We start from the raw sequence: 25,436 nt of genomic DNA on the forward strand, positions 1-25,436 counted from the left end.
ATATCGCTGCAGTATATGATTTAACGATTTAATAATTACGAATCATAATAACTATATCAAAGCGATACCAAAAACGATATAGTTAAATTTTATACCATTATTGTCTACTATTTTTTTTACCATTTCAAGATAATTTTATATCGTTTACCGTTTTTTCTTCCCGCGAAAAAATTCATACCACATTCTAGCTCCAATTGAATTAAAATGTATCAAATTCTCTATCAAATCAGGATTTTATAAACTATAAGGTACAATTTATATCCCAGCTGATTAACTCTAGTCCAAAGCTTAAAGACAGAACAGTATACCGGACTAAATTTCCGGTCCATTTTGTATAGGGAGACATTTTACTAAACAAACCGGTTTGGCGAACCGGAGTATTTGCATAACTGAAACAACATTTATAAGAAAGAAAAGTAGAAATGAAAAAAACATTTTGCATAGAAGAGAGAGAGGCGGAGAGAGAGGAAAGTGAAGAAGCAATCGTGAGAGACTCTCTCGAGTCTTCCCTGAGTCACTCCTCTCCTCTCACACCTTTTTGCTTCGCGATTAAGAGTCAGAGAGAGAGAGATAGTAAACATCGAACGTCTTCCATTTCATCTTCCTTCGATTACCTTGTTAGGGTTTTGTATTTTGGCTTCTGGATTCTTCTTCACTATGGTACGCGCTTTCTCCTTCTCCTCCTTTTGTTTTTTTCCCTCTGCTTTAGGTTTGCGGATCCTCTTATGGCGTCTTTGCTTTTCTGATTCTTAGAGTTTCATTTTAAGTCGAGTAGAAAACGAACAAGGCTCCTTAATTTTGCGATTTCAGTGATTGTCGACATCTTTGTTAATCATATGATTGGTTTTGTTTTCTGTAGCATAAGTTGAGCAGAAGCAACCGTGACAAACTTCAGCAGTTCGTGGCTATCACAGGAGCTAGGTAACTGGATCTATCTCCGTAGAGCAAGCCTTATCACTAGATTTGTTGTTATTAGGCCAAAACAGGGACTAGAATTGGTTTTGTCCATATTTATCTCAAATTGTGTGTTTGGTTTGATTTGTTTAAATAATGTGGGCAGTGAGAAGAATGCTCTTCAGGCTCTCAAAGCCAGTGATTGGCACCTTGAAGCAGCGTTTGATGTGTTTTACAGCCAGCCTCAACCAAGAAGCAATGCTGCTGAAGTAAGACGCTTGGAGGAGCTCTACAATAGATATAAAGGCAAGCTTCTTGTTGTTACTCTTTTGAGTTGATCATTTGTGTGTACCTTGTGCTTTAGTATTGACATGTTACGTCTTGCAGACCCGTATTCTGATATGATTCTTGCGGAGGGTATCTCGGTTCTGTGTAATGATCTTGAGGTATTTTATATCATTGCATAATGCTTTAAGAATGATGTGGTTTTATCTTCCATTAATAACAACTGTCTTGAATTTTTCTTCAGGTGGAACCGCAAGACATAGTCACGGTATGTTCAATATCAAACTTTTCCTACAACTTTGTCCATGTGTTCTTGCTTTCGTCTTGGGCTACCAAACTACATATGCTGAGTTAAACTCGTTGGTTTTCTTGCTCATCTTCTTTCAGTTGGTTCTTTCGTGGCATATGAATGCTGCAACAGCGTGTGAGTTTTCCAGGCAAGAATTTATCAGTGGATTACAGGCATTAGGGTGAGTGAAATGATCAAGGGTCTTTCCAGTTTTCTTTTATGTTGTGACCTGATCAAGGGTCTTTTGATGTGGAGTACTAAGACCCAATTTTCTGATGGCAGTGTAGATTCAATCGGGAAGTTGCAGGAAAAGCTGCCATTTATGCGTTCTGAGCTTAAAGATGAACGTAAGGAGAAAATTGAGTCGCCATTCTTTTATCTGGTTTACGATTTGATTGATGGATTGTCCCATGTTAGCTGACATATGTGTAATGTTTTTCTTGTGCATTTATCTTTTTCAGAAAAGTTCCATGAGATATACAACTTTGCTTTTGGGTGGGCGAAAGAGAAGGTGACAAAACTTGATTTGAAGTAGTTGCTTTTAGAAGATAGCTGTTTTTTCTTGGTCGGTGACAAATAGTGTAACTGTAAAATGTTTCAGGGGCAGAAATCTCTTGCCTTAGACACAGCGATTGGGATGTGGCAGTTGCTCTTTGCAGAAAGAGAGTGGCCTTTGGTAACTCACTGGTGTGATTTCTTGCAGGTAAACTCTCGAGTATAATAATATCATCAAGGCATGTTCTATCATATTTGTTACTTCTGATACAATTTTGTTTCCCAAAATCAGGATCGTCATAACAAGGCCATATCTAAGGACACATGGGCACAGCTACTGGAATTTTCAAGGGTAAAAGAAAAACTAGATACAGTTGTGCTATTGAGCTTACATTGATTGCAACTATGGGCTTAGCGTTGATATATGGATTGAGACAATATTTTGTGATGCAGATGGTCGACCCAGTGCTGTCGAATTACGATGCAGAAGGAGCATGGCCTTACCTGATTGATGAATTCGTTGAGTATTTGTATGACAAAAATGTCGTTGAGAAGTGACCAGCCAACTGGGAGAAGTAATCAACTCTATTTGACAATGTTCCTTTCTTCTCATTATTTTAAATAGACTTGCTTATCTCACAGATTTTTCTATTGTGTTTGTCAGAATCTTTAAATTGATGATTAAATAAGTAAGCTTTTCAACCTTAAGACTAATCTAGTTTTTAGTATAATGATACCAACAATTGCTCTTCTCTCTGTTACCAATAATCACCACAGGAACAAACTCCATCCTTAAAATGGTGGAACCTATTTGTATCTCTCACAACAATCTCTCTGTCCACTAGCTTCGAGATAAGCTTTGTAGCAGCATGACAGTTTACGCATGCTCTCAGATTCTTTGTGATCCGCAGTGGTGTGCCTTGGGGTGTACTTATAAGCCCATACGCAATCGCGATCCTCTCGCTGTGGCTGCACAAAGTCTCTTCAGCTTCTTCATCGTTGAGATCGTGCAATGAAGCATCCTTGTTAGCCACAAATCCACCTTCCTTCAATCTACTCTCTATCCACTCTACTTGTCTCTCTATCTCTTCATATCTCGGATGTGACTTATCACCCACTCGGAAAGCCTCCAACCTTCCCCTTACTTCAACCCAGCTACATCCAACGTCTTTGTTCAATCCTTTCTCCTTCATTCTCACTCGCACCTCTGCAACACGGTCCCACAAACGTGCTGCAGCATACAGATTAGAGAGCTGTACATAGTGGCCTGTGTTGGATGGGTCTATTGAGAAAAGCTGTTGAGCTGCATATTCTCCCAGTTCAACGTGGCGATGCTTCTTGCAAGCGCTTAGGAGTGCTCCCCAAACCGTTACACCGGGCTGGACCGGCATGCATTTGATCACTTCATAAGCTTGATCCAGATGACCAGCACGCCCGAGAAGATCAATGACACATGCATAATGTTGCTGTTGTGGATTTATTTTGTGATCCGCCATCCGGTTGAAAAACCACCAGCCTTCTCTTACCATGCCTGAATGGTTACAGGCCATGAGAAGCCCCAGAAAAGTGACGTCATTGGGATGTACTCCACCACGCTCCATTGCACGGTACAGACTGATTGCTTCTCTTGCCCGCCCGTGCAATCCATACCCAACAATCATAGCACTCCACACCACAACATCCCTGTCAAGTGTTCGGTCAAAAACCAACCTTGCGCCTTCTACACTTCCACATTTAGCAAACATATCGATTAATGCGCTGCTTATGAAAACGTCATCCCTGTAGTCACTTCTGCCTACATATTCATACATACTGCGAGCCTGCTCAAGAGAACCTACTTGAGCGCAAGCCGAAATGGCAGATGTTATAGAGATGGTGTCGGGTCTAACATCTTTATTGATCATCTCATGAAACATATCAATAGCTTCCCTGGCATAACCGTTCTTCGCATAGCCAGAGATCATGGCGTTCCACAAAATCAGGTTAGGTGACTTCATCTTATCAAACAGAATCTTGGCAGTTGCAACTTGGCCACATTTTGCATACATGGTGTTGAGAGAGATGAGTAAGTCAGGCTCTATTTCAAGACCCATCTTCACAACAGAAGCATGAATAGATCTCCCTTGCTTCAAATCCTGCAAGCAAGTGAAAGCATTGAGAACGCTGACAAGAGCTACCCAGTCAGGCTTCACATCCATCTTCCTCATCTGACTAAAAATCTCAAGAGCCTCCATAGGCTCACCGTTCTGAGCATAAGCTGAAACGATAGCAGTCCATGAGACTATCGTCCTCTCTGGCAATGGCAGTCCTTCAAACACAGTTCTCGCAGATCCCAAACGCCTACATTTCGCATACAAGGCAATGAGACCGTTCTGAACAAACACATCCGCATCAAATCCAAGCCTGAACACCTGAGCATGAACGAATCTACCCATCTGAAGATGAGACAAACCGCTGCAAGCTTTAAGAAGATGAGGGAAAGTGAAAGAATCAGGAGAAACACGAGCGAGTTGCATATTGGAATACATGAGAAGAGCATCTTGGAAGTGATTGTTCCTTGAATAACCCCTGATTATAGCATTCCAAGGGAATATTTGAGGACGAGGTAAATCGTCGAACACTTGGCGTGCAAAAGTAATGTCACCAAAGGAAGAGCTAGCGTGAATGAGCTTGGTGATCAAGAAACCACTGAACTGCAAACCTAAAACAAGTAAACGTGCGTGGATTTGCTTCAGCTGAGCTTTATGAGTGGCACTATCAATAAGCGAAGCGTAGAAAGAATCAGAATGGATTCCAGAATTGGCTGCACCAAAAAAAAAAAAAACATTTCACTTTGGTGGTTTTGGGATTGAATTGGACATAAGTAACAAGAGAGTTCTTCTTACTGTAGAGCAAAGGAGAAGCAAGACAAGATGCTTCCGACATGGTTATTACTCTGTCTTCCTTACTATTAGTTTTGTTATCTCCATCATTTTAAATAGTAGCACACTATTCACATATCAATGTTTGAATTACATGTTTTCTCGGAATATGTTTGATTTATTTGAAAAGCTTGTAAATATTTTTTGTGACTTGGGCCCATTCTCCTAATTCTCTACCAACACAAGCCTTTTAAGGCCCGGGGAGCGATTTGATTTTTTTTTTTAGGGCAAACAATGTATTAATAATTCTTTAGTCCTATTGAATGAAAAAATAAATTAAGATTGAAAGATTATTATATTTATAACTAATAATAACAAATAAGCAGTATATTTAGGATTAGAAAAATAATCATATTAAGGAAATGAATCATAAGAAGTTTGTTAAAACAGTTACCAAATAAGAAAACACAATTAATCAGGCTCATAATCATATCTCGGTGAGAATCTATATAACTTATCCTTTAATTCTTAGGGTTTAAGCTTTTCCTAATCCTAAATGACATTAGCTTAACAACTCGCTTAAAGATCCACAATAAAATACTTAGGAGAGGCAGAAACAGAGCTCACGAGAAAAGCAAAATCATGAGTAATGATAGTTCTAATATTACTAATCTCTTCGAAGGTAGGGATAAAGGTATTGGTGCAAGCAGCAGCGACTCTGATGATGATCGAGCAGGTAAACCTAGAGTATTACTTGCAGACGAATTTAGGTCAAAATCTGCTAATCAATATATGAGACGTGAGGAGAAAGTTTTCGCAGGTTCTTCTACTGAGCAGGAAGAAGATGAATCCCAAAACCTTGTACCGGAGTCTAAACCGGGATCGGAAGGTGAAAAAGTGGGTGACATCGTTCGTTTTGGTAAAGACAGTTACTTCGTTATTGATATCTTCGAGAAAGAGATCATGGAGTTAGGAGACAAAGTGGATTTAAACTACAAGAGATTCAAAAAGTTCGAAGCTGTTGATGGAGGCGCTCCGCGAGATCATCACTTCTACAACTACCGTTGCTGTTACTCCTCTTATTTATGCGTCTGCGCGAGTAGTACTGTGGATAGATTGTGGGGGATTCTAGAGAGGGGTCTAGCCTCCAGAGAGAAGGAAGGCGTCAGCTTCTTCGTGAGAACTTACAAAGAGAGAAAAGAGCTGATGAGAGTTGCTGTCACTGTAACAGATTGTTATCAGAATCATAATTTGTACTTCTTCGACCTCAAGTTCCCCAAGGAGTATCCATATCAAGCACCGAGTTTCTATTACCATCCGTATGACCTTCGTTTGAGTACTCCTGAAGACCAAAAGTCACTGAGAGATAAGCACTGCTACAACATCGTAGATGTGTTTCTCCACATTCAAGAGATTGTGTTGATGAACACTAACAAGTCATGTAACCAGATGCTAGATATCCTGGAACGGCCACTCGCGGGGTTTCAAGATTTCGTAATAGGGTATTTTAGGAAGAAGGGGCCTTTGATTCTGCGGAACATGCTGCAAGAGTTTGATATGGAGGAAGAGAGGGACAAGAAAATGTTCTGGAAGATGTACTTTGCGTTTGAAGGCAATAAAGTTTATTGTGAGCAGATTCTCAACAGTGATCTGAAAGCAGAGCTGGAGAAATTGAAGGAGAAAGAGTATACATTAAGCGATTACTACTATGGCTCATCATCTTCCAACTACCCAACCTACACTCAAAGGGATGATGGTATCAAGAAGACTTCCAAAAGCTTTTGGAACAAGTACTTGTCTGTGTCTTTTGATTGATTACTAGTGTCTGGTCCATGTCTTTTCTTATCTCTTGATATTTTTTTTCAGAATTTTAATATGTGAGTTTTCTTTTCCGGGGAATGAGACTCTGATACATAGTAAAGTTTTGCATAGGTAGATTTAAAGCGAAAGAAACTCTTTTAAGTATACAGCGTTTGCCTTATAGATGGTAAGAGTTTCTAAACAGTGACTGGGATTGCTTCATCAAGGGCGATCACACCGGGAAGTACTTTTCCTTCCAACAGCTCCAAGCTGGCTCCACCACCAGTGGAGATGTGACTCATGACTCCTGCTACTCCTACTTTCTCCACTGCAGCCACTGAGTCTCCTCCTCCTATTATCGTTGTCACTCCTTTTTCACTTAGCTCTGCTAGTTTATTCGCTATCGCCTGCAACAACCATAATCCCAAACTTAATCTAATTTTCATCTACCATTTGTTTACTCTATGAGGAATCATTTTCTTACCTCTGTTCCAGCCGCAAACTTTTCCATCTCGAAAACTCCCATAGGTCCATTCCAAATGACTGTTTGTGTTGTGTCCAGAGCTTCGTTGAAAGTTTTGATAGAGTCTGGACCAATGTCCAGTCCCATCCATCCGTCCTCAATGCCTGATGCAGGCACAATCTACAAACATCCACATGACATACTTTACTCAGAACACAAAGCTCTAGCAAGATCAATATTAATCAATTCTATTCTCTCATCTATCTCCTTTAGGATGATCATCAACACAGAACATCATGCTTAAACAGGAACATAACTAACAACACCTACTTCTCATTTTTCTTTTATAAGGCACACATATAGAATTAAAACTGCCAAGCATTACGCAATTGCAAAATGAGAGAGACAGACCTTGCTGTTGGCATCAGGAGCAAACTTGTCAGCAACTACAACATCTGTTGGCAACAAAAGAGAGACTCCTTTGGCCTTAGCTTTGGCAAGGAGTTCTGTAGCCAATTCAAGCTTGTCTTCTTCAACAAGGGACGAACCAACTGAAAGACCCTGTGCCTTGTAGAATGTGAAGATCATTCCACCACCAAGAAGAAGAATATCACACTTCTCCAGAAGCGATTCAATAACTCCAATCTTGGATGAGACTTTGGAACCACCCACTATGGCTGCAAATGGTCTCTTTGGGTTTGAAACAGCACCAACTAGGTAGTCCAGTTCCTATAGAGGTAGAGAGAAGTAAACAAAAAGTTCATGGTACCATTTGTAGCAACGATGCTTCAATGCTGAATAGAATAATCTCTATCAAAATATTACCTTTTGCAAAAGGAAACCAGCAACTGAAGGCTTCAAGAACTTAGTGACTCCTTCGGTAGAAGCATGAGCTCTGTGAGCAGTTCCGAAAGCATCATTGACATAAAGGTCAGCTAGAGAAGCAAGCTTCTTAGCAAACTCAGGATCGTTCTTCTCTTCCTCCTTGTAAAACCTGACGTTCTCAAGAAGCAAAACTCCACCTTCAGGTAGAGAAGCCACCAAGCTTTCCACTTCTGGGCCAATACAATCATCAGCTTTCGTGACCTGCAAAATTCACCATCAATAAGCTGTCTCAAGTGATTGATTCTCATAGGTAGATGATTGATTACTGAGACAAATCACGGACTTTACCTCAATACCAAGAAGCTCGGAGAGCCTAGGGACAAGAGGAGCCAAACTAAACTTTGGGGTGACTCCCTTTGGCCTTCCCTGAAAGATCAAAGTGTTCAACTTTAGTTCAGGTGATGGAGGAATCAAACGTAAGGAGTGTGTGGGAATAATATTACCAGATGAGTGGAGAGGATAACTTTAGCACCATTTTCAATCAAATACTTGATCGTTGGAATGGCGGCACGGATTCTGGTATCGTCAGTGATAGTCTGATTATCATCGAGAGGTACATTGAGATCAGCTCTCACGAAAACCTTCTTCCCCTTCAAATCAGCTGAGGTCAGATCTCCGACGCTCTTCTTCGCCATAGAAACCACTCCTCTGCTTCCCTTCCCACGCACCGATTCAACTTTGGAAGCAACGTGGAGAGAGAAACGACGGGAATCTAGAGTGGCGGAGAAGCCTAGAGGACGCGCGGAAACAGAGGTAGAGGGAATTGGCAGAAGGGAGGCACGTGCGCGAGTTCCGGCGGAGGAAGCAACAGCGCCGGTGGACTTAAGGAGTGAAAAGGCGGAACTTGCGGCAGCGGAAGCCATGTGGATCAATCAAAGAAGATAAAAAGATGAGGAGATGAGAAACAGAGAGAGTGACTCACAATGTTCTTATTTATTAGCCATTTGAGATTTTATGAGTTTGGAATATTTCTCTCTTATCACTGATGAGAGGTTCAAAAGCGATTATCTTTTTGATCATATATTCGTTACTGTTTTGCCTCTTTTGCAAAGAAAGCTACTTTATTGTGCATAAGATAGTTTGATCTACATAATCTTAATACCATTTTCTCAGTCTCCAATGTAATTCAATAAACCAAAACATTTTTTCAATGTGCACTTATTTGATATCTGAAATTCAAATGATCTACAGCTTGCTGGTTGGGAGACCAACAGGCTTGGCCCTAGACCTCTTCTCCACCGCACGAGAGAGTTGCTTCACCGCTTCTTTAGGCAAGTGGCGAGGTTTGCTAAGCCACAGTCCTCCATCTACCACCATTGTTAGTCCGCTCACATATTTCCCTGTTAAACAAATCAAGCAATGAGTTACATCATCTAACCATGTATATATGTTTTATATTAAAGAGTGTGCTTTATTTAACTCAGCATACCAGAATCACAGCTGAGGTAGAGTGCAGCCATAGCGATATCCCACTTCTCTCCAACTTTATAAAGAGGCATGTACTCTCTGGTTTTGTTTTCAATCTCCTCAGGTACAAGTTTACTCATTCCAGGTGTACCTCCAATAGGACCTGGAGCAATCCCGTTCACTCTAATATCATAGTCAGTTCCCCACTCCAATGCCAAGTTTCTTGTGGTAGCATCAACTGCAGCCTGTTTCAAGTTTCAAACTCCTAAGATCACATTTTTGCTACATCTTTTGTTCCTATTACTTAGTTCTTGATTCTCTAACCAAAACTCAAGACATTGAATGACTCTATCAGACTAATCAAATTACCTTGGCTGCAGAGACATGTATTTGGTACCAAGAAGCCGTGTAGTGCAAAGTCGCGCTAATGTTAATAATCGAACCTCCACCGCTTGATGAGTCTCTTCCAGGCGCTCCTTTCTTAAGATACTTGAGAGCTGCGTGACACATGTTGAATGTTCCTACCGCATCAATGTCTAAGACTGCACATGCACAACAAAAAAACGTTTCCTTGAGCTAAATTGACAAACTTTCAGGCATAATTCTTCTCAGATCATGATCAAATTAATGAGAAAACGAAAAAGGAACCTGTTCTGAAGCCATTAGGAGACAAATCCTCAGCAGCAGCCAGAAAATTGCCAGCAGCGGCGTTAACAAGAATATCAAGTTTACCAAAATGCTGAAAAGTTGCTTCCACAACTCTTCTCGCATCTTCTTGCTTACGAACATCACCTTCCAATCCAATAGCCTTCAAACGAAACAGAAATCAGACAGATTCAAACACATATCCAACAAACAAAGTCCTCAAAACAAAAATCGCTGATTACCTGGATTCCAAGAGATCGAAGAGCAGAGACGGCGTCATCGAGGACTTGTTTTCGTCGTCCCATGATAGCGATAGAAGCTCCATGTTTGCCAAACTGAGAAGAGATCTCAAAACCGATACCGGATCCACCACCGGTGATGAGAGCCACTTGACCTCTGACGACATCAGGTTTGAACGGAGAGTCCATAACCACACACTCACACACAAGCAAACTCGCCAAAAGCTTTAAGACAAAATAAAATAAAATAAAAGGAGCCAGTCGCGTGTCTGTCTCTTCTTCTTATTACTTGGACCTCTTCACCTACTAACCAAACTTTACTTTAAATATCTCCCTATTTTTAGTGCCAAATTACAAATTCATTATCTTTCTACTAATTACAATATTTGTTACCATATGACTTCGATTGATAGTCAGCGTTTTCGTTATTTACCAAATATTAATAACCACAAAAACTTTTTTTTTTTTTTTTTAATTAATTACGAAAGCTTCTTTTTTTGGGTGAATATTAATACGTAAGTTTTATCTAAATCCGAATTTGGTATATAATCCTAGATATTTTAAAGGAATTTAATAAAAATAATTTATTTTTTTACAAATAAAAAAAAAAGGGTATCGAGTTGGAATTTTCTACATCTGTTTGCGCCGCGAGCTCGGGTTTCTTTCTCTCTGAAGCAGAGGCTCTTCTAGATTAAAAAAAAAAAAAATCTCAAAACCAAAGCTTCTTCCTTTTTTTACCAATTCGTATCTCCCATTTTTAGTTTTCTTCGATCTCAAATCACACCATCTTAGTAAGAATGAAGTGAAGAGATTTGAGAAGAAAAAAAACACTAATCTTGTTCCCGTTCGATTCTTGAGGAAAACAAATTTCAGCTAGATTTAAGATTTGGAATCGAATATTACTGTAATGTTTTGGGTGACGGGAACCTAGTGATGAAATCGTTGCTTGGGTTTTTTTGCGCTGAAGTGGAAACCCTAATTTCTTGGGCTTTGTGCAGTCACACAGTTTGCACTCTGCAGTCACTAACCATCTTCTTCTTGGAAGATTTTGCTTAAAGGCGTTAGTAATGGCGTCTAAAGGTGGTAAATCTAAACCTGATATAGTAATGGCGTCCAAGAGTGGGAAATCTAAACCTGATAATGAATCCAGAGCTAAGCGTCAGAAGGTTAGCTCCAAGTTTTCATTTTTACGTCTGAGTTCATCTTCTTACGGTAGATTCTAGTTTGAGCTGATCACTATTTGAAAGTGTTAACGGTTTCTGTTTTTTTTTTTCTTTTAAGACGCTCGAAGCTCCTAAAGAACCACGTCGTCCTAAAACTCACTGGGACCATGTATTGGAGGAGATGGCTTGGCTGTCAAAGGTAATTGAAGGGTGGCTATTTGGATCATTCTGCAAGAATTGTTATGCATGCATGACGTTTCTATGCTAATTGTTGATGTTTTTGTAGGACTTTGAGTCTGAGAGGAAATGGAAGCTGGCGCAGGCGAAGAAGGTTGCTTTGAGAGCCAGCAAAGGAATGCTAGATCAGGCATCTAGGGAAGAAAGGAAGCTAAAGGTTCTCTCTTCTTCCTTTCTTTTCTCTTTCAGAGTACTTACACATTCCAGCATTAGTTTTTAAGTGACCTTATTGTCGATCACAGGAAGAAGAACAGCGACTTCGGAAAGTAGCCCTCAATATCTCGAAAGACATGAAAAAGTTTTGGATGAAAGTTGAGAAGCTGGTAGTTTTTTTACTTTTCTTCCCGGGCCTTGAAATTTAAGGTTTGGCATAACTTCTTTGTATTGACACTTGTTCTTATGTATGGTCTGGCAACTTTGTAGGTGCTTTACAAGCATCAGTTGGTACGCAATGAGAAGAAGAAGAAGGCTATGGACAAGCAACTTGAATTTCTGTTAGGCCAAACTGAGAGGTTACTATTGAATGGTTCTTTCATAGTTTTGTTATTCTAGAACAGATTTTAAAGAATTTGACCTGTTTGTTTATGTCAGGTACTCAACCATGTTGGCAGAAAATTTAGTGGAGCCTTATAAACAGGGCCAAAATACTCCTTCAAAACCTCTACTAACTATCGAATCAAAAAGTGATGAGGAGAGGGCAGAACAGATACCTCCAGAGATAAATTCTTGTGAGCACCTTATTACCTAACACAGCATTAGTGTTTACTGTAAGCAAGTGAGCTGAATCCTAACAATTCTCTTGATGCGGTAGCTGCAGGTCTTGAATCAGGAAGTCCTGAACTCGATGAGGATTATGATCTAAAATCTGAGGATGAGACCGTGAGTTTCACTTTATCATCTTTTAATTTTTATTTTACCACTTATCGGCAGTTACTGTGTATCACTCCTTGAATCTAGCTGCACATCAAAGGTAGATGGAGAATAGCTTGATTTTTTTGTTAAGGAAATCGTTTTCTTTGTCATGACACCACCCTGCACCCCAATATACAGGCTATACTCTAGTTTTGAATAGTTTTTGTGGAGATTGAATTGGTTATTGTTTATTTATTAGTTATTTACCTCTGATCTTTTGGGGAGTTATATTTTCCATATCTCATTTTAAACCCACGATTACACTTAGGAAGATGATGAAGATACTATTGAGGAGGATGAAAAACACTTCACCAAACGTGAAAGACAGGAAGAGTTGGAAGCTTTGCAAAATGAAGTGGATCTACCAGTTGAGGAGCTGCTCAGACGTTATACCTCTGGAAGAGGTTGGCATAAATCTACACTCGCTATTGATTGACCTTTTTGCTCACGTTATCAATTTTTACTTTGAATTATACAAGCTGTATTCTTAAGAAATATCAACTATTTGAATTGCATCCTCTTTTGTGTAAGAGTTTTATTTTGATCCCTCAGTTAGCCGAGAAACCAGCCCAGTAAAAGATGAAAATGAGGACAATCTGACCTCAGTTAGCCGAGTAACCAGCCCAGTAAAAGATGAAAATCAGGACAATCTGGCCTCAGTAGGTCAAGATCATGGAGAGGGTGAGTGGTGTCAAGTTCCTATAATGTATTGAAAGCAATACAACTGCTCTTTGACTTCCTCGTCCCATTTTACATTTGTAGCAGACAAGAACAATCTTGCAGCTTCTGAAGAAACTGAAGGGAACCCAAGTGTTCGTCGTTCTGTAAGTTGTATGTCTTTTTAAAATCCCATTGTCTGATTTGTCATCGAAATTCTGGCTCAAATGTAAAATATATATCCTTCATTTGCAGAATGATAGCTATGGTCATTTGGCAATATCCGAGACCCATTCACATGACCTTGAGCCAGGCATGACGACTGCATCTGTGAAGTCCAGAAAGGAAGATCATACCTATGATTTTAACGATGAACAGGTAACTGGATCTGACCTTAACCATGTTCTTCTCTGCAATTAGCGTAAAGTCTCTGATTCTGACTGCAATTGATGGACTTACTGTGTCACATTGTAATATGTGCAGGAAGATGTTGACTTTGTTCTTGCCAATGGTGAGGAAAAGGTCAGTCATTTCATCAAATGCCAGAGATCGTTATTTAGGACTTTTCTCTTTTAACTTGATTCTCTTAGCCTTGGCTCTTTTCGAAGAAAATTTTTGAACACGCATTTGTACTAAAATTTTTATATCTGCTCTTTTGGTGTAGGATGATGAGGCGACATTGGCTGTCGAAGAGGAACTGGCGAAAGCAGATAATGAAGATCATGTCGAAGAGGTGACAAACCTATTAATTATTCGGTTTTCTTGAGATATGATAAAAGTTGTTACCTTCAGAGTTTACAAACAGAAATTTCCCCTTCTACCGCAGATTGCCCTGCTGCAAAAAGAGAGTGAAATGCCTATTGAAGTACTACTTGCAAGGTATAAGGAGGTATGCCTTTTAAGTCTCCTGTGTGCCTGTGTTCTATAGTATTTTTTTCCTTTTCTGAAACTCTTAAGTTTCCTGTAATAGGATTTCGGTGGCAAGGATATATCTGAGGATGAATCTGAATCTTCATTTGCTGTATCTGAAGACTCTATAGTAGACTCTGACGAAAATAGGCAGCAAGCTGATTTAGATGATGACAACGTTGATTTAACAGAATGTAAGCTAGATCCAGAGCCTTGCTCAGAAAATGTTGAAGGCACATTCCATGAAGTAGCAGAAGATAATGATAAAGATAGTAGTGATAAAATTGCTGATGCAGCAGCAGCAGCAAGATCTGCCCAGCCAACTGGATTTACATACTCCACAACAAAAGTTCGAACGAAACTGCCGTTTCTACTTAAGCATTCTCTGCGTGAGTACCAACACATTGGTTTGGACTGGCTTGTCACGATGTATGAGAAAAAGTTGAACGGTATTCTGGCTGATGAAATGGGTCTTGGAAAGACAATTATGACCATTGCTCTTCTAGCTCACCTTGCATGTGATAAGGGAATATGGGGTCCCCATCTGATTGTGGTTCCTACAAGTGTGATGCTTAATTGGGAGACTGAGTTTCTTAAATGGTGTCCTGCATTTAAAATTCTCACCTACTTTGGTAGTGCAAAGGAGCGGAAACTCAAGAGACAAGGATGGATGAAGCTTAACTCATTTCATGTATGCATAACAACCTATAGGCTAGTTATTCAGGACAGTAAAATGTTCAAGCGCAAGAAGTGGAAATACTTGATTCTTGACGAAGCCCATTTAATTAAGAATTGGAAGTCTCAGAGATGGCAGACACTATTGAACTTCAATTCTAAACGCAGAATTTTGTTGACTGGTACACCCCTGCAGAATGATCTTATGGAACTGTGGTCACTTATGCACTTTCTGATGCCACATGTCTTTCAGTCTCACCAGGAATTCAAAGACTGGTTCTGTAACCCAATAGCAGGGATGGTCGAGGGACAAGAAAAAATCAACAAAGAAGTTATTGATCGCTTACATAATGTCCTCCGTCCTTTCCTTCTACGGCGCCTAAAAAGGGATGTGGAGAAGCAACTTCCTTCGAAACATGAGCATGTTATTTTCTGTAGACTGTCTAAGAGGCAGCGCAACTTGTATGAGGACTTCATAGCAAGCACAGAAACACAGGCTACGCTTACCAGTGGAAGCTTTTTTGGGATGATAAGTATCATAATGCAGTTGCGGAAAGTTTGTAATCATCCTGATCTCTTTGAGGGTCGTCCTATTGTAAGTTCTTTTGATATGGCTGGCATTGATGTGCAGTTGAGTTCAACAATCTGTTCGCTACTATTGGAAAGTCCGTTTTCCAAGGTTGATCTTGAGGCTTTGGGATTCTTATTCACCCATCTTGATTTTTCTATGACTTCTTGGGAAGGAGATGAGATCAAAGCTATTTCAACACCCTCAGAATTAATCAAACAGCGTGTGAACTTGAAGGATGATCTAGAAGCAATCCCTTTGAGTCCAAAAAACCGCAAAAATCTGCAAGGGACAAATATTTTTGAAGAAATTCGTAAGGCTGTCTTTGAGGAAAGGATACAAGAATCTAAGGATCGGGCAGCAGCCATTGCATGGTGGAATTCTTTGAGATGCCAGAGAAAGCCGACTTACTCTACATCACTAAGAACTCTTTTAACCATTAAGGGTCCTCTTGATGATCTTAAAGCTAACTGTTCATCTTACATGTATTCATCAATCCTCGCTGACATAGTCCTTTCACCAATCGAGCGTTTTCAGAAGATGATTGAGCTAGTTGAAGCTTTCACATTTGCGATTCCAGCTGCACGAGTGCCTTCACCTACTTGCTGGTGCAGTAAAAGTGACTCTCCTGTTTTTCTTAGTCCATCGTACAAGGAAAAAGTTACAGATTTATTGTCACCTCTTTTATCTCCAATTAGACCTGCAATCGTTAGGAGACAAGTATATTTTCCAGATAGGCGACTGATACAGTTTGATTGTGGTAAGCTGCAGGAGCTTGCTATGTTATTGAGGAAATTAAAATTTGGGGGTCACAGAGCGTTGATATTCACGCAAATGACCAAGATGCTTGACGTCTTGGAGGCTTTCATTAATTTATATGGTTATACCTACATGCGTCTTGATGGCTCTACACCTCCAGAAGAGAGGCAGACGTTAATGCAGCGGTTTAATACAAATCCCAAGATCTTTCTTTTCATTTTGTCAACCCGAAGTGGGGGCGTTGGCATCAACCTTGTGGGTGCGGACACAGTTATATTCTATGACAGTGACTGGAATCCTGCTATGGATCAACAAGCTCAAGATCGCTGCCACAGGATAGGTCAGACACGTGAAGTGCATATATACCGGTTGATAAGTGAGAGCACCATTGAGGAGAATATCTTAAAGAAAGCAAACCAGAAGCGTGTGCTTGATAACCTAGTAATTCAAAACGGTGAGTATAACACCGAATTTTTCAAGAAGCTCGATCCCATGGAATTGTTCTCTGGGCATAAGGCTCTGACTACAAAGGATGAAAAGGAAACAAGCAAGCATTGTGGGGCGGATATACCTCTATCAAATGCAGATGTTGAGGCTGCTCTAAAACAGGCCGAAGATGAGGCAGATTATATGGCTCTCAAAAGAGTAGAACAAGAAGAAGCTGTGGACAATCAAGAGTTCACAGAAGAACCTGTAGAGAGACCAGAAGACGATGAGCTAGTAAATGAAGATGACATAAAGGCTGATGAGCCTGCTGATCAAGGTTTAGTTGCAGCAGGGCCGGCCAAAGAAGAAATGTCATTGTTACATAGTGATATCAGGGATGAGAGAGCTGTTATCACTACTTCAAGCCAAGAAGATGACACTGATGTATTAGATGATGTCAAGCAAATGGCTGCAGCAGCGGCTGATGCTGGACAAGCTATCTCATCTTTTGAGAATCAGCTACGTCCTATTGATAGATATGCGATTAGATTTTTAGAGCTTTGGGACCCCATCATTGTTGAGGCTGCAATGGAAAATGAAGCAGGATTTGAAGAGAAAGAATGGGAACTTGACCACATTGAGAAGTACAAGGAGGAAATGGAAGCTGAGATTGATGATGGGGAAGAGCCTCTTGTTTACGAGAGTAAGTGTAACCTTTTTTGCTCATTCAATTCAATAGTTTAACTGACAATAAACCTTGACGATAATGTAGTTTTGTATAATGTTAATTTATGGGCTGGTTTGTAGCTCACATGAGATTTTAATACTATTTTCAGAATGGGATGCTGATTTTGCAACTGAGGCATACAGGCAGCAAGTGGAAGTCTTAGCTCAGCACCAGGTGAGATTAATTAGTGCATCTACCATGTCCTGCATTTCAGCTTGGTCACGTATTTACTTATGTTTGTAGTTAATGGAAGATTTGGAAAATGAAGCTAGAGAGAGGGAAGCGGCAGAGGTGGCTGAAATGGTTTTGACACAGTAAGACGCTTTCAAACCCACACAGTTCATTGTCGATATGATAATCTAGGACGCTGCTGTTCAGTCGGAGAGACAAGCAGTGATTTCTACTTATTTTAAACCATTAAAACAAGTAGATAATTTGAACCATTCTTTTCCTCAGGAACGAAAGTGCTCATGTACTGAAGCCTAAGAAGAAGAAAAAGGCGAAGAAAGCCAAATATAAATCCCTGAAGAAAGGATCACTGGCTGCCGAATCAAAACATGTGAAGTCAGTTGTGAAAATTGAAGATTCTACTGATGATGATAATGAAGAATTCGGCTATGTGAGTAGCAGTGACTCGGATATGGTTACACCGCTTTCGCGGATGCATATGAAGGGCAAGAAAAGAGATTTAATTGTTGACACTGATGAAGAGAAGACCTCAAAGAAGAAAGCAAAGAAGCACAAGAAGTCTCTCCCGAATTCAGATATCAAATATAAGCAAACAAGTGCACTACTTGATGAACTGGAACCATCAAAGCCGTCTGACAGTATGGTTGTTGATAATGAGTTGAAATTGACGAACAGGGGTAAAACTGTAGGGAAAAAATTCATCACTTCCATGCCAATAAAGCGTGTTCTTATGATCAAGCCAGAGAAATTGAAGAAAGGAAATCTGTGGTCTAGAGATTGTGTTCCCTCGCCTGATTCTTGGTTGCCGCAGGAAGATGCTATATTGTGTGCCATGGTTCATGAATATGGGCCTAACTGGAATTTTGTTAGCGGAACTCTTTATGGAATGACAGCTGGTGGGGCTTACAGAGGACGGTATCGGCATCCTGCATATTGTTGTGAGAGATATAGAGAGCTTATTCAACGACATATTTTGTCTGCTTCCGACAGTGCAGTGAACGAGAAGAACCTCAACACAGGTTCTGGGAAGGCTCTCCTTAAAGTCACTGAGGTAAGGTTGACTATGGCATAGCGTTAGGTTAGCTACTCACTAGCGTCCATTTAAGAAGTGATTAGTGATATATTAGAATTTGTCTTGTAAATGTGTCGTGTTAATCAACTCAAGAAGATTATAGTGGAAAGGAGATGGTTTTCACTAATATCACATATTTGGTGCAGGAAAATATTCGGACACTCCTAAATGTTGCAGCTGAGCAGCCAGATACGGAGATGCTCCTACAAAAACATTTTTCTTGCTTGCTGTCATCAATTTGGAGGACGTCTACCCGCACTGGGAATGATCAAATGCTCTCCTTAAACAGTCCTATTTTCAACAGACAGTTTATGGGTTCCGTGAATCACACCCAAGATTTAGCTAGAAAGCCTTGGCAGGGGATGAAGGTCACCAGCTTAAGTAGAAAGTTGTTAGAATCCGCTCTCCAGGATTCTGGCCCGAGTCAGCCAGACAATACTATTTCCCGTTCTAGGTTGCAGGAGACTCAACCTATCAATAAATTGGGATTAGAGTTAACCTTGGAATTCCCACGTGGCAATGATGATTCCCTGAATCAGTTTCCACCGATGATTAGTCTGTCCATTGATGGGTCAGATTCATTAAATTATGTGAACGAGCCCCCAGGGGAAGATGTTCTAAAAGGTTCTAGGGTTGCTGCAGAGAACCGTTACAGGTTTGGAACTCTGATATATTTGACTTTTCTTTCCATAGTTTTTGAGAGCAGTAATAGTCACTAATGGATTGATGGTCTTGTTTGTAGGAATGCTGCAAATGCTTGTATTGAAGATTCATTTGGATGGGCTTCAAACACGTTCCCAGCCAATGATCTGAAGTCAAGAACAGGCACGAAAGCACAGTCCCTGGGGAAACACAAGCTATCCGCCTCAGACTCAGCCAAGTCTACAAAAAGCAAACACCGCAAACTCTTAGCAGAGCAATTGGAAGGGGCATGGGTTAGGCCAAATGATCCGAATCTCAAGTTTGATTTCACACCTGGTGATAGGGAGGAGGAGGAGGAGCAGGAGGTGGATGAGAAAGCGAATTCAGCAGAGATAGAGATGATAAGCTGTTCACAATGGTATGATCCATTCTTTACCTCAGGCCTTGATGATTGCTCATTAGCTTCGGATATCTCAGAAATAGAGTAGTAAAAAAGCCTTTTGTAAAAGTAAAAACCTGCTTGCAGAAGAAAATGCTGATGATTGTGGATGATCATTTTCTTAACCTCCCACTTTTGATGGGCAAAATCTTTTGTAATGCAGAAAGTGACAGCTTCGTAGGTTTTTGTGTTTCCAAAGTTCATCAAAATATCTAATGTGAAATATGGTTTTGTCCCCAACCGTTTACATTCTAGCTTCTGACTCGTTTACATTTTAGTTTCCAATACTAGCTTTTACAAAAACAGTGTGTTCTCAATTTATCTAAAACAAAGGAAAAAAGACAATGCAACAATAAGACATGATGGGTCAACTCCTTGTGTGTTCTAGCAAGTTTGGTTATCCAAGAAAATGAGCCACTCATTGTAATCATCGAACCCTGGTTCAATCAGTCGGCTCCAAAATTCGTGATCTGATGACTTCCCATGGGTTTGTAGTGAGTCTGGTTTAGATATAGGAGGAGGAACCTGGCTATCGTCAAAGAGACATTCTAGTGATTGTGGTGCATCCACCTCAAATCCACATGCCATTTGCTCCACCAAGATTTCCCCAAACTCCTCTTCCTGGTTAGGCCTCTCACTCTTAATAATAACGTCCTGCAAGACTGACGAGATTGAGGAAGAGGAAGAAGAGGTAGAAGACACTGAATGATTGGTAACATCGGATGATGATGATGAAATGCTCCTCTTCACCAACCGCTTCTTGAGATGAGTGTTCCATACATTCTTGATCTCGTTGTCTGTCCTTCCCGGGAAGTTGGATGCGATCTTAGACCACCTGAGATCAAATAATGCACTGATCATTAAATGTTTCTAGATGATAAGATGATGATTTGAGAGATTAGGGAGAGATGATAACTTGTTTCCATAAGCTTGGTGAAGGTGGATAATGGTATCTTCCTCCTCCTTGGTGAAGTTGCCTCGTTTGAGACCTGGTCTCAGATAGTTTATCCATCTTAGACGACAACTCTTTCCGCATCTCATCAATCCTATTTTGTTTCAAGTTCAACATCATTAATCTTGAACACCAAAACTACAAGTTTAACATATAAGACTAGTAAAAAGGACAAAAACAAAGACAACAGAAAAAGAAAAAGACCGAGTAATTTTTAATTGAGCAATTTCAGCATCTAATTCAAGATTTCATTCAATCTTCCGGAAGATTTTGTATGAGAAACTTTTAGAAGGAAAAAAATAGGTCATAAACACGAAAGTTACAGGTTGTGGTCAAACTTCTCCTCAGATATTATTCCTTAAAAGAAAAAGATACCACTTTGTGAAAATCAAAATCCCAACAGTTTAACCTATAGAAGCAGTGTTTCACGGATAAGAATCGATCAGTAAAGTATTCAGAATTAGAATGATAGATGGACAATAGAGAGATAGACAAAATGAAACTTGAAACAGATTATGCAAGAAAAAAAACATGAAAATGAGAAAAAGAGAGAAGCATGCAGTGTGATTAGAGGACTGACCAGCGAGTTTGGGAAGAGATCGCCAATTTTGATGACCATTTTTGAGGATAAAAGATCTGAGTCTTTCACTTTCTTCATCACTCCATGGCCCTCTCTTCACTTGGCTTTTGTCACAGCATGGTGCTCTTCTATTCCCCATCACACCCCACTTTTAATTTTAGAGAATCTTATGGGGACATGTAACTTTTGTCATCATCATCGTGTTATATATATAAGGGTTAATTATGAGACCACGAGGGTCATGCCACTAATTCATGTACAAGTAAACCTACTTTAATTTATTAATTTATAGAATTGAGTATCTAATTCGCATATATACATTTTCCTCAAATAATCGTGACTTTTTTTTCATTTGACAGCCTTAATTCTTATTTTTTTGTAAAATATATTTCCTGTTTCCAGCACTCGTTTTTCTTAATCTAAATCAATTTTCTTTTCATATTCAACTATTTTCTAAAAGGTTGAAATATTAACTAATTTCAATATTTTCTTCTCTGATTTAAATTGTTTACGTGAAAAGTTGGATTTTCAAGTTAAATTTTCAGACTAAAAGTCTTGGCTATAAACCGAATTTGTTTCATCTTTGAGAGAAAAAATAAGGGAAAACATTATTATTTTCATAAAAGTAAATGTAGAATGTTGACTATTACTTATAACCATTGACTATAATAAGACCTGCAACTTGACTATATGTTATTTATACAAAGACGAAAAAAATATTTTTTACTAAGTACGCATTTTAAAGAACGCGTTAAAATTTGTAAGATTTTCTTCTAAAAGTAGAACGAGTAAATAAGTATGGAGTCATGGAGATGTTATATATATGTTTATAATATATGGTGTCGTCTTGAACTTAATTAGTCCACTCATGGAATGACAGCACAATATTAACCTGTAATTCTGTAAATTAACTTAGATTCAACGGCAAAATATCATCAACACTCGAATGTAAAACAAAGGAAATTATAAGGTAAAAAAAAAAAAAAAAAAAAGTTAATTATAACAAATTGTGGAACAAAATAAAAATATACAAAATGTGAAGCGAGGGAGGACTTATAACATAAGCGTAGAATAATGCATAATACATTACCTTCCAACTTCAACTTGTAAATTTAATTTACTTATAAAACATCAAGTGATGTGAGCTTTGTGTTGTGTCTTTTTTGCACATAGCACACGACGTCGTTAAACCTCCACGTGCCTGCCCCACAGGCCACAGTTGAATTCTTTACGTTCGTTTTGGAAACTGGAAATTAAAGAATCGAGTTTTCAAAGAGTAGTTTTGGGCCGCATTCGGAGCTTTATGGCCTTTGAAACTAAAATGGGTCTTAAATTAATCTTGTTAGGGAGGTTCTAAACACAGGTTAATAACGGAAGCCCATCCATATTTAGTCCCAATTTTTTTTCTTTAACACCTATTAGTATTTAGTCCCAATGTTAATCTCATTCTTTAAAAATTTATGTTTAAACAAAATGAGATTTGTCGTTTTAACGCAAATACTTGGTGGAAAACAAATACATGATCTTTTCATCTGAAAACGTTTTAGGCATACACTTCAAATGTTATTCGTGTGGATTTATGTGATAGAAGAGTCGCTCACTCATATGTGGAATAGTCGGGATTCCTGCATTTTTCTACCAAAAAACATTAACGATGTTTAAAATATTATTTCATTTCTTCTATTATGTGCCACGGAGCAAAATAGTATAATACCATATATATTGAACAACAATGATAAGTATAATCACAATGTGATCCCAAAGAAATTGAATAGAGCTTAAAGAATGAATCAATCATGAGGTATTCCGTGTCCTCCGAAGCAACAATCGAATTCATACTTGAAATGAGCTGCCTAAGTACTCATATATACTTACTACTATATTTCCATGCAATTCCAATATACGAATGTTCCTTAATAAAATAAAAGTACATATTATAAAGTTGTCATTTGGACCTCATTTCAAGAGAATCTTTACAACAAATGACTCTTTTTTTATGATAGTTCTTGACCATACACATGTATGTTTCCTGTTGAGAGGTGTACATGATAATGAAAAGAATAAATGAAAGGAGGACTATTTTTTTTTCTAGTCATGAAGAAAAACTCGATTTCACACTTGGACAGTCGTCATAATTAATGTACATTAACTAAAGTAAACAAAATAAAATACTTGTTTCCATCAAACCAACTATATATAATCAAAGTTCTTTCACTCATTTTTTTTTCTAAGGAAACTTAAGATATGTATTTAGATCCATCCATCTACATGGCTCTCGATGACTTTGACTACATTAATTATATATAAGTATACGTACTATAGATCTAATATCTAAATGTGTATACACCGACTTTGAAAATTTATGGTTGCATTCGGATCAGTCGTCTTATTAATTGACAACAAAACAAAAGAAACAGGAAAACTAATGATTAACTGTGAATTGCTACAAATATATAAGTAGGCATGTGGTGCTGCAGGTGATGCAACATGGGAAATCATATAAATGGACGAAAATTCCCAACTCTATTATTAACTTTCCTCAGATTGGTCACACAACTAATGATTAATTTGTGATTAAACTATGAAGACTATACATATGGAAACATATTATCATTGAGAATCCATAGATGTGGGACAGTTAAACCTCCACATGTTGCTCACTCGGGTCGCATATATAAACATGTGGTGGTGTTTCTATATAAGTAAAGCTGATTAAACATAAAACGAAGGTTACCTAAAAATATGTCTAAACCATTATGTGTAATGTGTGAATTAGATAAGTGCCAACGGTGCAAATAAAGTGAGATCCCATATATAATGATAAAAGTGTTAGTATTTGCCCTTTTAAAACCAACTCATTTGTCTACTAGCTGAAGATTCACCATGTTAACCGAATTCATAGCTCATTCAATTATGGTTAGATAGACACTGGAACGCCAGAAACAAATGTTAGTTTCAATATTTGTGGTCTATATAATACTGTATTGGGCTTGGAATCAAGCTTGTGTTTTGGATCTGAAAGAATGTAACTACAGATGCAAACCCACATGGTTTCACTAGTTTTTTTTTTATGAATTTCAATTATTTTTTTCTATATTTTATTATGAATCTTTGGCATTACTTACCAAAAGATATACTCTCTTCTAGAGAAGCTAAAGGTAACAGATAACTACTTGAGTATCGGGTTAAAAATATTATAGTAACGGCCACAGATTACAGTTTATCATATCCCCTTGATGTATCGCATTGACGGATTTACCCTGCCGATAATCTCGGTGAAACATCAAAATCCTCTTTTTGTTTAACTTGAACAAAAAAAACTGTAATCATGTCAAATAAACCCAGAAATTAAAGAGATCCAAACTGATGCAAATTTTCCATATAAAAAAACTTCACAAGAATTTCAAACCGATTTTTAAAACCGGCGAAAAAATTAGAAAATTTGCAAACAACAAAGAGAAAGAAAATCCCTAAATGCGTCTCCTCTTCCACTTTTGGATCCTGGAAAAATTATATACCTATTTACATCGACACGACGACGAAGTATGATGACTCAGTAGTATCTGAACAAAAACAACCAGATCTAGAAGAAAAAAAAACTTCTCTAACTACCAAGATTCCTTCCAATAAAAGCTTCTTCTTCAAATAGTCCCGTCACCGATTAGATCCTGAACATCAATCGGTACCGGAAGTCCAAGACGAAGCGATTCCATGATTCGTTCGAAGACAAGGACATGGCAAGGGATTTGTAGAACTCCTTTTTGCTCGTAACCATACTCTTGAGCAGATCGGTTTAGTAAACCGATGAAAACCGGATGGTTAAGTAGCTCCGCGCTAACGACGAACCTCTCCATCTCGTCACCTACGTAGACCGGTACGTGTCCTTCGGGAACAGAGGAGGTTTGCTTCTTTGAGCGGCGAGTCACCGAAGAACGGAGGAAGGATTCGGAACGGCGGCTAGGTCGCTGTGAATCGGAACGGAGGAGACTGTATTGAGCGGAATCAGCGACGCGAGAGAGACGACGGATTAGTTGCTTCATCGTCTTCGTGTTGTGACTTTGAGAGAGAGAAGAGAGAAACTTTTGGTGATTGGTACTGAAAACGGATGTTTGAGAATTCGAGAGAGAATCAATGAGAATTTTGTGAAGGAGAGAGTGAGGGAAGGTTTTGGATTTTATATTGAGTCGAGGGTATTTTGGGGAATGTGTATTTGATAAAGTAGGTACGGGGAAGGAGTACTTGCCAGGTACACACACTTACTCGTAA

The 25,436-nt window shown here is 39.0% G+C and overlaps 8 protein-coding genes across 10 annotated transcripts; 3 read left to right on the forward strand and 5 right to left on the reverse strand.

Moving 5' to 3' along the window:
• The first annotated feature begins 418 nt into the window (after positions 1-418).
• Positions 419-4,535, forward strand: AT3G12760 (defective in cullin neddylation protein). Its single transcript, NM_112112.3, has 11 exons — positions 419-660; positions 860-921; positions 1,061-1,200; positions 1,282-1,340; positions 1,424-1,447; positions 1,567-1,649; positions 1,751-1,815; positions 1,930-1,979; positions 2,070-2,171; positions 2,256-2,315; positions 2,417-4,535. The coding sequence occupies exons 1-11, from the start codon at positions 658-660 to the stop codon at positions 2,519-2,521; spliced, it is 753 nt and encodes a 250-aa protein (NP_566436.1). The 5' UTR covers positions 419-657; the 3' UTR covers positions 2,522-4,535.
• MEF22 (mitochondrial editing factor 22) lies at positions 2,648-4,979 on the reverse strand. The gene is made up of 2 exons (NM_112113.4): positions 4,849-4,979; positions 2,648-4,766 (listed from the first exon to the last, which is right to left on the reverse strand). Exons 1-2 carry the CDS (start codon positions 4,886-4,888, stop codon positions 2,722-2,724), a joined length of 2,085 nt encoding a protein of 694 aa, NP_187883.2. The 5' UTR covers positions 4,889-4,979; the 3' UTR covers positions 2,648-2,721.
• Positions 4,980-5,466: 487 nt separating this feature from the next.
• On the forward strand, positions 5,467-6,639 carry AT3G12775 (ubiquitin-conjugating enzyme family protein; the record flags this gene model as incomplete). The annotated part of the gene is made up of 2 exons (NM_148715.1): positions 5,467-5,560; positions 5,645-6,639. 2 exons carry the CDS (start codon positions 5,467-5,469, stop codon positions 6,637-6,639), a joined length of 1,089 nt encoding a protein of 362 aa, NP_683557.1.
• PGK1 (phosphoglycerate kinase 1) lies at positions 6,615-9,001 on the reverse strand. Its single transcript, NM_112114.4, has 6 exons — positions 8,416-9,001; positions 8,261-8,338; positions 7,913-8,173; positions 7,499-7,816; positions 7,109-7,267; positions 6,615-7,031 (listed from the first exon to the last, which is right to left on the reverse strand). Exons 1-6 carry the CDS (start codon positions 8,833-8,835, stop codon positions 6,822-6,824), a joined length of 1,446 nt encoding a protein of 481 aa, NP_187884.1. The 5' UTR covers positions 8,836-9,001; the 3' UTR covers positions 6,615-6,821.
• A 13-nt stretch (positions 9,002-9,014) lies between these two features.
• SDRB (short-chain dehydrogenase-reductase B) lies at positions 9,015-10,554 on the reverse strand. Its single transcript, NM_112116.4, has 5 exons — positions 10,267-10,554; positions 10,028-10,187; positions 9,749-9,921; positions 9,402-9,624; positions 9,015-9,312 (listed from the first exon to the last, which is right to left on the reverse strand). The coding sequence occupies exons 1-5, from the start codon at positions 10,450-10,452 to the stop codon at positions 9,158-9,160; spliced, it is 897 nt and encodes a 298-aa protein (NP_187886.2). The 5' UTR covers positions 10,453-10,554; the 3' UTR covers positions 9,015-9,157.
• A 182-nt stretch (positions 10,555-10,736) lies between these two features.
• Positions 10,737-19,889, forward strand: PIE1 (SNF2 domain-containing protein / helicase domain-containing protein). 2 transcript variants are annotated; one of them, NM_112117.5, is made up of 20 exons: positions 10,737-11,429; positions 11,545-11,625; positions 11,713-11,820; positions 11,906-11,986; positions 12,087-12,175; positions 12,255-12,391; positions 12,475-12,542; positions 12,844-12,979; positions 13,128-13,256; positions 13,341-13,399; positions 13,488-13,610; positions 13,716-13,754; positions 13,897-13,965; positions 14,059-14,121; positions 14,203-17,272; positions 17,406-17,470; positions 17,540-17,610; positions 17,753-18,536; positions 18,704-19,212; positions 19,300-19,889. In NM_112117.5, exons 1-20 carry the CDS (start codon positions 11,331-11,333, stop codon positions 19,685-19,687), a joined length of 6,168 nt encoding a protein of 2,055 aa, NP_187887.3. In that variant the 5' UTR covers positions 10,737-11,330; the 3' UTR covers positions 19,688-19,889. The 2 variants fall into 2 exon arrangements, with proteins under 2 accessions (NP_187887.3, NP_001326839.1); NM_001338008.1 differs by having other exon boundaries at positions 11,906-11,974; positions 19,300-19,773.
• On the reverse strand, positions 19,550-21,338 carry MYB10 (myb domain protein 10). Of its 2 annotated transcripts, NM_112118.3 has the most exons (3): positions 21,171-21,338; positions 20,555-20,684; positions 19,550-20,473 (listed from the first exon to the last, which is right to left on the reverse strand). In NM_112118.3, the coding sequence occupies exons 1-3, from the start codon at positions 21,307-21,309 to the stop codon at positions 20,023-20,025; spliced, it is 720 nt and encodes a 239-aa protein (NP_187888.1). In that variant the 5' UTR covers positions 21,310-21,338; the 3' UTR covers positions 19,550-20,022. The 2 variants fall into 2 exon arrangements, with proteins under 2 accessions (NP_187888.1, NP_001325605.1); NM_001338009.1 differs by lacking the exon at positions 21,171-21,338 and having other exon boundaries at positions 19,853-20,473; positions 20,555-20,768.
• A 3,007-nt stretch (positions 21,339-24,345) lies between these two features.
• AT3G12830 (SAUR-like auxin-responsive protein family) lies at positions 24,346-25,322 on the reverse strand. Its single transcript, NM_112119.3, has one exon. The coding sequence runs from the start codon at positions 25,208-25,210 to the stop codon at positions 24,812-24,814; it is 399 nt and encodes a 132-aa protein (NP_187889.1). The 5' UTR covers positions 25,211-25,322; the 3' UTR covers positions 24,346-24,811.
• Positions 25,323-25,436: the final 114 nt, after the last annotated feature.

This window comes from Arabidopsis thaliana, chromosome 3 (genome assembly GCF_000001735.4).
Source record: "Arabidopsis thaliana chromosome 3, partial sequence".
In the NCBI taxonomy this organism is placed as follows: domain Eukaryota; kingdom Viridiplantae; phylum Streptophyta; class Magnoliopsida; order Brassicales; family Brassicaceae; genus Arabidopsis; species Arabidopsis thaliana.

Bases quoted from the DNA above. Each gene is read 5' to 3' on its own strand.
- AT3G12760 (NM_112112.3), top strand. The intron at 1,448-1,566 runs GTATGTTCAATA...ATCTTCTTTCAG, and splicing joins AACCGCAAGACATAGTCACG to TTGGTTCTTTCGTGGCATAT. The intron at 1,650-1,750 runs GTGAGTGAAATG...TTCTGATGGCAG, and splicing joins AGTGGATTACAGGCATTAGG to TGTAGATTCAATCGGGAAGT.
- MEF22 (NM_112113.4), bottom strand. From the start codon at position 4,888: ATGTCGGAAGCATCTTGTCTTGCTTCTCCTTTGCTCTACA. The intron at 4,767-4,848 runs GTAAGAAGAACT...TTTTTGGTGCAG, and splicing joins TGCTTCTCCTTTGCTCTACA to CCAATTCTGGAATCCATTCT.
- PGK1 (NM_112114.4), bottom strand. From the start codon at position 8,835: ATGGCTTCCGCTGCCGCAAGTTCCGCCTTTTCACTCCTTAAGTCCACC. The intron at 8,339-8,415 runs GTAATATTATTC...TTGATCTTTCAG, and splicing joins TTATCCTCTCCACTCATCTG to GGAAGGCCAAAGGGAGTCAC. The intron at 8,174-8,260 runs GTAAAGTCCGTG...TGAATTTTGCAG, and splicing joins CCGAGCTTCTTGGTATTGAG to GTCACGAAAGCTGATGATTG.
- SDRB (NM_112116.4), bottom strand. From the start codon at position 10,452: ATGGACTCTCCGTTCAAACCTGATGTCGTCAGAGGTCAAGTGGCTCTC. The intron at 9,922-10,027 runs GTTCCTTTTTCG...GTGCATGTGCAG, and splicing joins TCCTAATGGCTTCAGAACAG to TCTTAGACATTGATGCGGTA. The intron at 9,313-9,401 runs GTATGCTGAGTT...TTTGTTTAACAG, and splicing joins CTACCTCAGCTGTGATTCTG to GGAAATATGTGAGCGGACTA.
- PIE1 (NM_112117.5), top strand. From the start codon at position 11,331: ATGGCGTCTAAAGGTGGTAAATCTAAACCTGATATAGTAATGGCGTCC. The intron at 18,537-18,703 runs GTAAGGTTGACT...TATTTGGTGCAG, and splicing joins CTCTCCTTAAAGTCACTGAG to GAAAATATTCGGACACTCCT. The intron at 19,213-19,299 runs GTTTGGAACTCT...TCTTGTTTGTAG, and splicing joins GCTGCAGAGAACCGTTACAG to GAATGCTGCAAATGCTTGTA.
- MYB10 (NM_112118.3), bottom strand. From the start codon at position 21,309: ATGGGGAATAGAAGAGCACCATGCTGTGACAAAAGCCAAGTGAAGAGA. The intron at 20,685-21,170 runs GTCAGTCCTCTA...GAAACAAAATAG, and splicing joins ATCTCTTCCCAAACTCGCTG to GATTGATGAGATGCGGAAAG. The intron at 20,474-20,554 runs GTTATCATCTCT...ATTTGATCTCAG, and splicing joins CACCAAGCTTATGGAAACAA to GTGGTCTAAGATCGCATCCA.
- AT3G12830 (NM_112119.3), bottom strand. From the start codon at position 25,210: ATGAAGCAACTAATCCGTCGTCTCTCTCGCGTCGCTGATTCCGCTCAA.